The 14,480-nt window shown below is 42.5% G+C and overlaps 1 protein-coding gene across 6 annotated transcripts in view; it reads right to left on the reverse strand.

Annotated features, from left to right (window-relative positions):
• Positions 1–10,756, reverse strand: part of Usp34 (ubiquitin specific peptidase 34) — a 180,158-nt gene extending 169,402 nt beyond the window's left edge. For 5 of the 6 annotated variants that reach the window (XM_034508486.2, XM_076938019.1, XM_076938021.1 and 2 more), the window contains exon 1: positions 10,535–10,713. In XM_034508486.2, the coding sequence (XP_034364377.1) occupies positions 10,535–10,577 (43 nt within the window). In that variant the 5' untranslated portion in view covers positions 10,578–10,713. Of the gene's footprint in view, positions 1–10,534 lie in introns of all 6 variants that reach the window. The other variant, XM_076938022.1, reaches the window with a different exon arrangement.
• Positions 10,757–14,480: the final 3,724 nt, after the last annotated feature.

Genomic DNA, 14,480 nt, shown 5'->3' on the forward strand with positions numbered 1-14,480 from the left:
TCCCACATGAGAATTGACCTGAGTTCAGCAACCACATGGTGGCTCACAATCATCTGTAATGGGATTTGATGTCCTCTTCTGTTTTGTCTGTAGACAGTTACAGTGCACTCATATTTAAAAAAAAGAAAAGAAAAGAAAAAATTCGAAGAAGAAGGAAGAGGAGGAGGAGGAACAGGAGGAAGAGGAGGCGGCTGGAGAGACAGCTCAGGTCCTGAGCTCAATTCCCAGCAACCACATGGTGGCTCATGACCATCTGTAATGGGATCCAATGTCCTCTTCTTGTGTGTCTGAAGACAGTTACAGTATACTTATATACATAAAATAAATCTTTTTTTAAAAACTATAAAAAAGAATATAAATAGGTTTAAAAAAATAAGACAAAAATTTTCAAGTTTCATAATCACTTAAGTACCAACTCAGTATTCTTCAGTACTCCAAAGACTCAAAGATTTAAATTTGAATATCATTAACATTCTCTCATATCAATAGCAGACTCAGTATTCTGTATCTAAAATGAGAATTTTAGATTTTAAAATAATGACGGAGATTTTAATGGGCTGAACATGTCATATTTTTTTTTAAAAAGTTAAAAGCTGGAAATGGGAGTTGAGTGCTGGAGAAATGGCTCCGTGGTTAAAAACACTTGCTGCTCTTCCAGAGAAATAGAATTTGGCTGTCAAAATACAGGTCAGGCAGTTCATAACCACCTTTATCTCCAACTTTATCAAAAGATCAGATACCCTCTTGTGGCCTCCAGGGCAGCAGAACACAAATTTGTACACACACATATACATAAATAAACAAGCATAACTTTTTAATGGAGCTGGCAAAATGCTCAAGTAGTAACTATTGCAACCAACCCCTGAAACCTGACTTAAATCTTCGGAATCCACATGGTAGAAGAGAACTACCCCGTAAGCAAGTTGTCTGTCCTCCACACATGCTCCATGGCATGCATAAGTACATGTGTACACACACACATACATACACACACACACACACATTTAATTTTTAAAATGGTTCAATTTTTTTTAACTTTTTTAAAACTCAAAATTTAAATTTTAACTAATTGGAAAACTTCAGGTTTTGGGTTTAGTGATAATCAATCTCTATTTCTTCACCAAACTAAAAGTTAGTATTTCACTTAATATATGACTTATCTTGCTATTGGGGGAACTCAACATGGAAGGGAAAATAGAAACAAAATACCATTAAATAAAATAACACTCTGTTGGCCACACTATATACTACCTTACTAAGCAGTGATGAAGTGTCCCATTGTCTTCTTACTTTGAATACAACTCCAAAGGCCCTATTGCCATCACTACACAGTAGTATAGGTCAATAATCCCATCACCTGCAAAGACCTCTTAAAGGGGCAGCATGGATGGCCCAGTTATTAAGAGCTGCTTTTAAGGGTTACTCTTCCAAAAGATCCAGGTTTAATTCTAAGCACACATATGGTGGCTCACAATCATTCATAACTCCATTTACAGGGATCCAATATCCTCTTCTGGTCTCTCTGGACAAGCTAAGCTTGTACATGGTGCGGACATGCCTGCAGGTAAAATGCCCATACATATAAAATAAAATAATGATAAAATAAATGTAAAGGAAAGGGCAGGCTGGAGTTAGCTCAGAAGTAAAAGAGAATCCATTGCTCTTGCAGAGGACCTTGGTTTGATTCACAGCACTCTTCTGGTGGCCAGCAATTATCAGTAACTCAAGTTCCAGGGATCTGACCACTGCAGGCACCAGGCATGCATGCAGTGCATATACATGCACGCAGGAAAAACATTCATACACATAAATTTTTTTAAAAAGAAGAGAAAGATTATGGGACTATTAGGTTATAGTATGACCAAATAATGGAAAATTATATTGAGACTATAAAAGGTATGATTTAATGAGCAACTAATGAGGAAAGGTGTTGGTATCTCTTCCTCTGACAGCAGTCTTATTATATAGTCCAGGCTAGCCTTGAACTCACAATCTCTCAGATTTCCTAGTTTTCTATGCTGGGATGACAGGCAAATGGCACAACATCCAGCTTTAATCTGTATCTTTTTTTTTTTTTTTTTTTTTTGGTTTTTTGAGACAGAGTTTCTCTGTGTAGCCCTGGCTGTCCTGGAACTCACTCTGTAGACCAGGCTGGCCTCGAACTCAGAAATCCGCCTGCCTCTGCCTCCCGAGTGCTGGGATTAAAGGCGTGCGCCACCATCACCCGGCTTAATCTGTATCTTATCTACAGTCATGTAGCTCAGTACATTTAGGCTAGTTTGGGTTAAAAGAGACCCTGTCCGGATGGATGGATGGATGGATGGATGGATGGATGGAGATAAGAAAGCTGTGGGGATAATTCAGTGCCAGACGGTCGTGGCGCACGCCTTTAATCCCAGCACTCGGGAGGCAGAGGCAGGCGAATTTCTGAGTTCGAGGCCAGCCTGGTCTACAGAGTGAGTTCCAGGTCAGCCAAGGCTATACAGAGAAACCCTGTCTCAAAAAAACAAAAACAAAAACAAAAACAAAAACAAAAACCCTGATGTGTAAGCATGAGGATCTAAACTGAAATACCCAGGCATGGCCACAAAGGCTCCTAACCTCAGCATAGTAGAGCTAAGACAAGCAAATATTGGGAGCTCCCTGGCCAGCCAAAACCTTAAGCTTCAGGTTCAGTGACAGACTCTGTCTTAAGGGAATAAAACAGAAAACATAGGAAAATATCTAATTTCTTTCTTTGCCTTTAAATGCACACCAACACACTGAAGCCCCCATATACACAAGAGTGGAGCACACACATACTATAAATAAACAGTTTTAAACAGTTTTTAAAGGGGAGCTGTAGCTCTATGGTAGAACATTTGCCTAGCATGTACACAGCCCATCCATCAACAAGTGAGGGGATACTGAAAATGTGGTTTTACATGCCACACACAAATTTAGTTAAAACTAAATATGCAAAAAGTGGGTATGGGCTGAAGAGATGGCTAAGTGTTTAAAAGCACCTGTTGCAGGCTGGAGAGATGGCTCAGCAGTTAAGAGCACTGACTGTTCTTCCAGAAGTCCTGAGTTCAATTCCCAGTGACCACATGGTACCTTACAACTATCTGTAATGGGATTGGATGCCCTCTTCTGGTGTGTGTGAAGCCAGTGACAGAGTACTCATAAATAAAATGAATAAATAAATCTTTTTTTAAAAAGCACTTGTTGCTCTTGCAAAGAACCTGAATTCTCTTGGTTTCCCACACCAACATGGTGGTTCATAGCATGTATAATTACAACGCCTTCTCCTGATCTCTGAGGGTACCAGGCATACATACATACACATGCAGGCAAAATAGTCATACATGTAAAGTAAAATAAATAAATTCTAAAAAGAAAAGAAAAGGAGGGGCTGGGGAGATGGCTTAGTGGTTAAGACCAAAATAACATTTTGATAATATGCAGTACAGGAGATGTCAAAGTATCACAGTAAGAAAAAAGCAACAATCAGTGTCCTTTCAGAAAAGCATATAGAGCACCAGCATAGTTCTTGGCTGACATACACAAGGCCAAGTTTTATTCTGTACTGCAAAAGAAGAAAAAACTAGAAAATATAATTTTTTAAAACGTGTGTGTAGGCCGGGCGGTGATGGCTCATACCTTTAATCCCAGCACTTGGGAGGCAGAGGCAGGCAGATTTCTGAGTTCAAGGCCAGCCTGGTCTACAAAGTGAGTTCCAGGACAGCCAGGACTACACAGAGAAACCCTGTGTCGAAAAAAAAAAAAAAAAAACAACAACAAAAAGTGTGTGTGTGTGTGTGTGTGTTCTTACACATATCTGCACACAACAAGAAGCAATTGAATGCCATTATAGATAGTTTTAAACCACCATGTGGATGCTGGGACCCCCTGAAGAAGGGAACCAATGCTCACAACTTCTGAGCCATATTTCCAGCCCTGAAAATATAATTTTTCAACACAGTAATCATAAATCTAGTAACCACACATCTTGAAATGCTTAATAAAATTTAGGATATAAGCACGAGGTGGTGTCACACACCTTTTATTCCAGCACTTGAGAAGCAAAGACAGGCAGATCTCTGAGTTTGAGGCTACAGAGTTAAGTTCCAAGACAGTCAGACTACACAGAGAAACACTGTCTCATACACCTCCACCACCTCTACCTCCTCCACCTCTACCACCTCCACCACTACCTATACCACATCCACCACCAGCACAACCACCACTCCTAGCTTTCTCTTTCTGAACAAATGCTAATAAAACTAGACCAAGCAATTCATGCCTATAAATCCCAGCACACAGAATCATGGAGGCTGCCATGGAAATTTGAAGCTGCCTAAGGTAGCTAATACCAGTCTCTCAACAAAAATAATATAAAACACACAGTAATGTATACTTATTCCACATTTAAAAAAAAGTTATACGCCGGGCAGTGGTGGCACACACCTTTAATCCCAGCACTTGTGAGGCAGAGGCAAGGGATTTCTGAGTTCGAGGCCAGCCTGGTCTACAGAGTGAGTTCCAGGACAGCCAGGACTACACAGAGAAACCCTGTCTCGAAAAACCAAAAACAAAAAAACAAAAAAACAAAAAAAAGATGATAAACTTTTATTTACTTCCAAAGAGAAACACTGAGTATTTCCCTAAGACTGCTGAAACCACTATTTCCACAGTGAAGGTGTTTAATTTACTATAAACCTTTAACTAGTTTCAAGGAAGTTCAAGGTCCTCCACAGGTACATATCAAGTGTGAGACTAACCTGGGTTACAGGAGACCTTGTTTCAAATAAATAAAGACCTCAAACATTAAAATAAAAATTTTAAACTCTTCAAATAACATATAGAAATACATAAAACTTTATGACTAGTGTTCATAGCACTAGAACTATAGTTTAAAAATCAGCAACCTAGCCATGCACACTCACATACAACTTTAACCCCTGCACCTGGGAGGCAGAGGAAAGGAAAGCTCTTTGAGTTTAAGGCCAGCCTGGTCTACATACAGTTCCAACTAGCCAAGGCAATATACTGAGCAATATGCAAGCCAACAAGATGGCTCAACACGTAAAAATGATTATCACCAAGCCTGGCAACTGGAACTCGATGCCTGGTACAGAGGAGAACAGACTCAAAACTGGTTGTATTGTGTCATGTACACACAAAAATGCCAATCTTCTAGGAGCCCTAACTATATTTACTTCCACATAGACTTCCACATATAAATATAAATAATATAAATATAAAGTATACTTTGTATATCAAGTTTAAAGAAAAAGTATTATCTGTATAACTGCAAGTGAGATCAAGGAATCATGAATTCTGATCAAGTCTAGATAAAAGATAGTATCTGTCTCTCTCAAAAAAATGCAAGCAAACAAGCACACACATATACACACAAGAGCTGGAGAGATGGCTCAGTCAGAGCACTGACTGCTTTTCTAGAGGGGGGTGTGTGTGTGTGTGTGTGTGTCTGTCTGTCTGTCATGTATACATGGCGTGGGTTTTTTTTAAGTCTTTTTTTTTTTTTAATGTATGAGCGTTTTGTCGGCATGTAGGTATATATGCCACATGTGTGCTTGGTGCCTCCAGAAATCCAAAGAGCACATCAGATCCCCTGCAACTAGAGCTAAAGATGTTTGTGAGCAGGCTGGAGAGATGGCTCAGAGGTTAAGAGCACTGACTGCCCTTCCAGAGGTCCTGAGTTCAATTCCCAGCAACCACATGGTGGCTTACAACATCTGTAATGGGATCTGATGCCATACAGTGTACTCACATATATAAAAAATAAATATTAAAAAAAAAAATGAAGAAACTGAGATTCTGAATCTAAAAAAAAAAAAAAAAAAAAGGTGTTTGTGAGCCTCTATGCAGGGGCTGGAAATCAAACCCAGGTCCTCTGCAACAACAAACATTCCTAGCCACTGAACCATCCCTTTAGTTCCCCCAAAATCATCATTTTTAAAACACACACACACACAAAAAGGTTAATATGTGAGGTGTGATGGCACACACCTTTAATTCCAGCACTTAGGAGGCATAGGCAGGCAGATCTCTGTGTGGCCAGTCTGGTCTACAAAGCAAGTTCCAGGACAGCCACAGCTATATAGTGAGAATCTGTTTCCAAAAAAACAACAAAAAAGGCAGTAATCAGTATTCATTAAAGAGACAATGTTGATACTTTCCTATATTAATATACAACATATCTTAGAGTGTTTCTTCATTTGCTATGTGATTACAGCTGATCATGGTAGTTCATGACGGTAACCTATCCCTTGGGAGGCTGAAGCAGAACTGTTTGAGCATAGCCTGGGATGACTACAGAATGAGACCTAAGGTCAAAATATAAATAAACAGTATCTGGCTGGAAATTGTGAATAATTTTAACTGTTAGCCAGTGTTTCAAATATTAGCTGGTTAAGGATGTTTTAACTTAAGATTTGCCAAGTTAAAAAAATCCATAATCAGGGGCTGGAGAGATGGCTCAGTGGTTAAGAGCACTGACTGCTCTTCTACAGGTCCTGAGTTCAATTTTCAGGAACGACTTGGTGGCTCACGACCATCTGCAATGGGATCCGATCCCCTTTTCTGGTGTTCCTGAAGACAGCGACAGTGTACTCACATACATAAAATAAAATCTTTTTTAAAAATTCCATAATCACTGGGCGATGGTGGCGCACGCCTTTAATCCCAGCACTTGGGAGGCAGAGGCAGGCGGATTTCTGAGTTCGAGGCCAGCCTGGTCTACAGAGTGAGTTCCAGGACAGCCAGAACTACACAGAGAAACCCTGTCTCGAAAAACAACAACAACAACAACAAAAAAAAAAAAATTCCATAATCAAGACTAAGAGCCACGTATAATACAAGCACTTGGTAGTATGAATCAGGAATATTACAAGTTCCAGGTCAGCCTGGATTAAAAAGCAAGATACTGTCATTCCCATACCCTAGCCTCCTCCACATATAAAAGCCACAGTAGCTCATGAATGTAGGGCCAACTCTTGAGAGCCTGAGGCAAGAGGACCAGGAAGGAGTTCCCTGAAACTGTCAAAAAACAGATTGGGGTGGTACCCAATAGTTTAGTCCTTATTTTAGGATCCTTAGCCTGATTTTAGACTTTACAGGGCTTTCACCTATAGGTAAATTTAGTGCATAGTTACATAATGTATGTTTCCATGGTAAGAATTTACAGTTTGAGAACCTCTATAGGACTACAGACAAGTGATAATATAAATACTGTAGCTAACACTGATGACAATGTAAACTGTTTAGAAACTATTACTCATTTTTTTTTCTTGTTAGATATACTGCATTCTGACAGATTTATTTAGCTGGTTTCAAGACAAGGTTTTACTATGACTTGTCTGACTTCAAACTTGGGATCTTGCCTCAGCCTTCCAAACACAGACATGTATACCCCACAATGTTCTGCTCTATGCCAATTTTGTTGTTTTTACTTTTTAAATTATATATATATATATATACATATATATATATATAGTTAGTTTTAATTGTATATGACTGTGTAGTATGTTCACATACCCTTAAGACCAGAAGAATGTGTCTGACCCTCTGATCACCCTCAAGCTGAGAGCTACCCTACCTATTCCAATCTCAAAAGTTCTCTTTTCCTTAATAAATTTGCATTTGACCCCCTTAATAATAAATTGCCACTACACACCTTTAACAGCAGCACTCAAGAGACAGAGACAAGTCTATCTCTATGAAATGAGCCAACCTGGTGTACATAGTGAGTCCCAGGAGTCAGGACCAGAGACAGAAAGACCCTGTCTCAAAAAACAAACAGAAAAATTTAAAAAAAAAAAAAAAAAAAAAAAAAAAAAAAACAAACCATGGTTTAAGGAATTTAATTGTGAACTCTGAATTAAGGTTGAATATTCATCTTTGCACAACCAACGGGGAAGAAAAAGACAGCCAATACATAATTACCGAGTGAAATTACAAGAAGACATATAACCCACTTCAATTTAAAAAGCTGATTTTCTAGAACTCTAAGGGATCTGATGTTCCTTCAGACCTCTGAGGGCACAAGGCATGCATCTGGTACATTCATGCACATAAAATTAAATTTGTAAATCTAAAATTTAAAAATAAAACTGATTATTTTTTGTTGTTTTTGTTGGGGGAGTGCCATTCCTGGGGGCCAGCACTTCACCCACACTACCACTGAGCTGTATGCCAAGCACTCTTACTTTTTATTTGAGACTGTGTCCCACTAGCCCAGGCTGGCCTTGAATTGATCTTGTAGCCCAGAAAGATCCTTGACCTTGTGTCCCTCCCCCCCCCCCCAAGCTTCCTGAGTAGCTGGGATTACAAACAAGCCTGTACCACCAGGCCAAGCTAATTCAACAAGTTGTAGTCAAAGTTCAACCATCATGCTCATCATGAAGTCCCATCCATCTTGTGCATTGGCAAACATTACCACAGTCAAGTATAATCTGTCTTGTTCTCAGAGAAGTTAGTAGTATACTAGAGGTACAAAAACAACACAATGAAAATATTGTTTTGAAACAAGGTCTCACTACATATGAAAAACACTTATGACAACTACAGTGGTAAAAAAAAAAAAAAAAAAAAAAAAAAAAAAAAAAAAAGGATCTCCTGAGATGACTGAAGGATTATTTTTTCCAATGAGGGATAAGTACCTTTGGAAAGCACTGACTTACAGTGTCAAGATAATCTTAAATTCCAGATAATCTTAAATAGTACCCTTTTTAAAAAATTACTCTTACCTGCATGTGTGTAAGAATGTGTGGACCCTGAAATAAATTCACTCAAGTCCACAGACTTACAGAGTAAAGCACCTTTACCCCCTGAGCTATCTCACCAGCCCTTAAAAATGCATGCAAATGTCTTTACCATGCAAATGTCATCTCTTCTCAAATAAATTTTCTTTAGATGCTATGTTTATAACATTCCTAGTTAGGCTTAAAATAATGTTTTAAATCACACCCTAAGTGGGCTGGAGAGATAGCTCTGTGAGGTTAAAAGCATTGGCTGCTCTTCCAAAGGACCTGGGTTCAGTTCTCAGCACCTGCACGGGGCAGCTCACAACTGTCTGTAACTCCAGCTCCAAGGGATCTGATGCCTACTTGGGCAGCTTCACTCACACGACTTTATCCATAAATACACACATACCTACATAATCTTTAAGCCACTTCTCCCAAATTATTTTTCCTAATGCATACTAAAGAATAAAGTACTTTCAAGTTGGAGAACAAAGTCAGAATTAATGTATTTCTAAGATACAAAATGTTTTGCTTAGATAAGTACTAAGGAATTATGTTTACTGTATCACTTGTACCAAGAATGAAATTTATGTCAAAATAAGAATAAACTTCAAAATAATAGGAAAATTTAGGATGACACAAAAATGGTAAAAATGTAGTTTGAATATATACAAACACCTACTTTAATCTGTCAGGAAGTAAATACATAGCTGAAAATAAATTACAAGCCTTCTAGCCATTAAAGTGGAACTCAGGCACATAATAAAGTAAAAATTAAGAAACCAAAGGGGAATTACAATCTACAGACTGACTATTTAAATGAATGAATTAAAAGGAATAAGTAGTTCGGAAATCTGTCAAAATATCACAGTGAATATAAATTCCAATACCTCGAATGAACATTTGTCACAAATCAGGTTTGTGTGAGTTATCTTTGCATCTAACCCACCTCTTCCAACCTAGGCCTCTGGGCCCATAATTAGCTGACGTGCAATACCCCCCCCCCTTTTTTTAAGCAGAAATGCAATCTTGCAAGGCCAAAAATAAAATATGTAATATAATAATAAAGAATAAGGAGTAAGGCCTCTCATTTTCAGAGACAGATCATGCCTACTCGGGGTGGTTGTCGTCGGTACAGAGATCTCCTTATAATAGGTTTTACTACTTAAACGACGAATGGTACTAAAGAAATACTATCGCCTTTATTTTTAATTAAAGTAAGACAGTTCCAATCATCACTATTGCAGTACATTTTCTGCTATTTAAGGGTTGGCAGATGAATTGAATACACCCACACACCCTCAAGGGAAGGAAAAATCACCACCCTTCTCCCAGGGACTTTAATGAAAATTAGCAGGTAAGCGAGGCCTCCCCAGCACGCTGGAAATCAAAGAGGGCGGCCGTGAGGCTCGGACTGCGGAGCAAAGCCTAGTCCTCCGACCCCACCTCCCTACACCTTCTTCCAGGGGGAAAGGGGCGGAAGGGCTCATTAATGCCTCCATTAATTGACACCTGTAATGAGGAAACTTTCCGAGACCGCCCAGGCCTGACCAGGCCGGGGCTGCGCCGCGGCCTCTCGGACGCCCAGGTAACCCGGCGGCCTGGGCCCGAGGCGCCGCGACGGCCGCGCCACCACGCACCTTCCCGGGCACACAGGCCCGTACGCCGGGCCGGCCCGGTCGCCGCAGCCCGCAGGCCACGGAAGGCAGGCGAGGCGGGAGAGCAGCCCGGGCCCCCCCCCCCCAAACCGTGCACCCCGACAGGTCCCCTACCCGGCTACTTACTTTCATTTAACACCTCCACCAGGTCTGCGCAGTTCTCGCACATCGTTCGGCCGCCGCCCCCCCCTCCCCCGCTTAGGATCGCACTGACTGATCCCGACCGGCGGGGGGGAGGGGACAGAGGCAGGGGAGGGGGCCGGCCTGCCGGCGGGGCGGAGAAGCGACGAGGGCGGGCGGCGGCGGCGAGGACGGGGCGGGGAGCCGCGGGTGGGGGAGGGGGCCGGCGGGCCCGGGAGCGGGAGCGGGCGGGGGCGAGGAGGGGGGTGAGGGAGGTGCAGGCCTCAGGGGCGCCGAGGCGCAGGCGGCCGGGGAAGGGGGAAGGACGGGGGAGGGAAGAGGGAGGGGTGGGTGGGGAGAGAAGCAGCAGAGTCACTTCACCACCGACCAGACGCCGCGGCCACCGCCGCCGCCGCCGCCGCCATTTTAATGGAGCGCTCGGGCTGCGCTCGGCTCTTTCCGCCCAGGCGAAGGAGCCGAAGAGAGACGCCTCGCGCTCTCATTCCTCCGCCCTCCCTGCTCCCCCCGCCCTCCGCCTCTCTCCGCACACACGCCGCACACCCTGCCGGAGCCGCTGGCTGCCCTCCCTTTCCTCTTCCGTCCAGCCTCCCCGCCCTCGGCCCACCCCCTGTGCGCGCTCGCCCACCCCGCCCAGCCCGGATCTCTGTCAGCGGCCGGAAGGGAAGCGCGCCGCCCGCTGCCGCGGGGGGAGTCGGGTGAGTGGAAGATGGCGGAGGCTGCGGGCGGGTCGCGGCTACGCGACCTCTCCCGCCCCGGCGGGCTTCGCGCTCCGGGGAGGCTCGGCCAGAGCTGGCACGGGTGGCCCGCCCGGTCCCCGGTCGCAGCGCGTCGTCTGGTCTCCCGCACCTCCCGAGGGGAAGCGGTGAAGTTTGCCCGTCCTTCGGGTACTTTGAGGGTGGAGGCGGCTGCGGGTCAGCGGATCCCGGCACGCGGCTCGCTCCCCACCTGGCTTCGTGAGAATGGAACAGCCCAGGGCGCGTCTTAACCTGAATCCCTGTTTATCGCAGACGTGCGGTTCTGTGAGGCTCATGCGCCCTCAGCAGTGAGACACCTTGACAGGAGTAGAAATGGCGCGGTTGGGAAACCATGACTTCTCGTTTTTACCCACGAGGTCTCCTAACGTGCGTCTACCCATTCATTCTTCATCGGAAATGGTCTATTAGGCCATTTCTCATCAGAGAAAGACAGCGAGAGCTATTACTGTGAGGAACGAAGCCTGGCGTGATGGTTTACGACAGTACTTCCTAAACGCAGGCAGGAGGGTTGCTCCGAGTTCGAAGGCAGCCTGAGCGACTTTTAAGAACTCCACTAACCCAGTGTCAAAAGAAATGGGAGCCAGCAGTGAAACACAAGTGAAAGGGACACCCAGTTTGGTATTGCAGTAAGAACTAGAAGCTCTGAGAGATGGGTCGGCGGTTAAGAGCACTTGCAGCTCTTGCAGAGGACCCGGATTCAATTCCAAGCGCCCACATGGTGGCTCCCAACCATCTATATCCTGTTCCAGGGCATTCAAGTCCCTCTTCAGACTTCTGCACTTACCACACACACTCGTGGCACACATATATACATGCAGGCAAAACATAAAATGAGTTTAAGCTTTAAAAAAAAAGTTTACAGAACAAATTAGCGTTGGAAGTTTTTCCCTTACACTTTCACGGATTTCTAATATGTTTACACAGGGATATTACGACAAAGTATAGGAGGTCATGTACATGACCCCCAAACTGAAACCTGAGCACATGTTAACGGAGGCAAGGCCCTATATTAATCTCTTACGTTGTCTTGTCTAGGTGTGTCATACTTTTTCTGTGTACTAGAACTTCCTCTTCCTTTAATGGTGTTTTAAACTTGGTGCTATAAACTTTTCAATCCGACATGTTTCCGTTACTTCCTATGAGCTTTATGAGTTGTGCAGCTGTTTTCCCTCCCCTTCATTCTTCTCCCAACCTCCCCCCACTTAAAGTGCTCCTGTCACTGATTACTGACTCAGCAGACATCACCTTCTAGCCAACCTCTGCCCTCTTAACAACCCTTTTTTTTTCTCCAAGTAGATCCCAAGTTTTGTTTTGTTCTGTTTTGTTGTGTTTTTTTTTAAATCCCGTCAATGCCAGTGAACCTTGATTTGAAAAAGACCCATCTCTAGCAAAGGAATATTTCTGAATTGTTTTAAACTAACAGTCTTGGTACCGTGGTTTCTCTGGAGTTGATCATACGTTTTAAGTTTTTGCATATGACTGACATTTCTGTACAGCACTGAGTCTTTAGGAAAGAATTACTGTTCTCCAATAAATAAATTCAGCCAACATGTATTTTAACCCTTCTGTATTCCTGGAACATAATCTAAATATGGAAATTAATTTTTAAAAGTAAAAATATTTTGTGTTGGTATAGTACTTTTTTTTTTTTTTTTTTTTTTTTTTTTTTTTTTTTTTTTTTTTTTTTTTTTTTGGTTTTTCGAGACAGGGTTTCTCTGTGTAGCCCTGGCTGTTCTGGAACTCACTCTGTAAACCAGGCTGGCCTCGAACTCAAAAATCCACCTGCCTCTGCCTCCCAAGTCCTGGGATGAAAGGCGTGTGCCACCACTGCCCCGGCAGTACTTTTTCAAGATGGACATTTTCTGTGTTTAGCCAGTGCTGACATAGAATTCAAATTCCTCATGCCTTCTGGGAACTGGAATTATAGGTGGGTGTCACTATGTACAGCTATACCCACACATTCCTGAACACTGAAGTTACAAATAGGATAAAAGCTAACCTTAAAATTGTTATACAGGGTAATAAAATCCGGGCCACCAATCAGGCAGAGGTAAACAGATTTCTGAGTTTGAGGACAGCCTGGTCTAGAGAGTGAGTTCCAGAACAACCAAGAAACCCTGTCTTGGAGACTAATGAATGAATAAATAAATAAATAAATAAATGTCTCTCCTGCTTTATTTGACCAAGTATCTATTCTTAGGCTGCTTATGTGAAGAAAAAAAAAAAAACTTTCTGATGATTCTGTAGCACATGCTATGTGACACAAATGCATACACAATACAGTAGTAAAAGTCTATGCTTGCAGCGCTTGGGAAGCATAAGCAAGATTGTCACACATCCAACCCTTCTGGTTTACATGCTGAGTTCCAGGCTGCCCAAGGCTGTATGGCACAACCCTGTCTCAAAAAGAAATGAGCTGGGCTATAGTTAGTGTTAGGTAGCTTGCTTAGCACATGTATATATAATCAGTTCAGTTCCCAAGAATGCACACACACACACACACATGATCTGAAAGTTATTGGTAGAAATAATGGTCCTTCCATTATCTACATCAGGGCTCAACAACTTTGTCTAGTAAATGCAAATAGTGAACCTTTAGACTATAGAACCTAGGAGCCCTAAGTGATTACAAACCTGTAAATCAGAGGCTGAGCATAATGACACTCTCAAAGAGTAGATGAGGACTGAGGAGGAGAGGGCTCACTGAGTTAAGTGCTTGTTGCACAAGCATGGTGAGTTTTGTTTGGAACCCCAGTACCCATAAAAATGTTACGTGACAGTGGGTGCCTGTGACTCTAACCCGGGGAGTTGAGGGAAATAGGCAGGAAAATCCCTCAAGCTCCGTGATTGATGAGACAACTATCTAAAATGGCAAGTTGTAGATTCAGTATGTCTCCCAAAGGGAGAAAAATGGATGAGCTGGAGACTGAGCTCAGTGGCTCAATGCACTCAGTGCTTTCGCAGAGGGTCAGTTTAATGGGTCAGTTTCCAGCACCCATTAATAGACAGTGAACTTCAAAGGTGTACAATTTAACATGTCTGAAAATACTGATATTTTATATTTTCTCTCATTTCTGGATGTTAGCTTTCAATATTCAGTTATATCTGTTCCACTGGAAATATCCATTCAAGTCAAGGAGCCACAAGAAAGACTCTGAAAGAGGGAAATAGAACAC

Source organism: Arvicanthis niloticus, chromosome 7 (genome assembly GCF_011762505.2).
Source record: "Arvicanthis niloticus isolate mArvNil1 chromosome 7, mArvNil1.pat.X, whole genome shotgun sequence".
Classification (NCBI taxonomy): Eukaryota; Metazoa; Chordata; class Mammalia; order Rodentia; family Muridae; genus Arvicanthis; species Arvicanthis niloticus.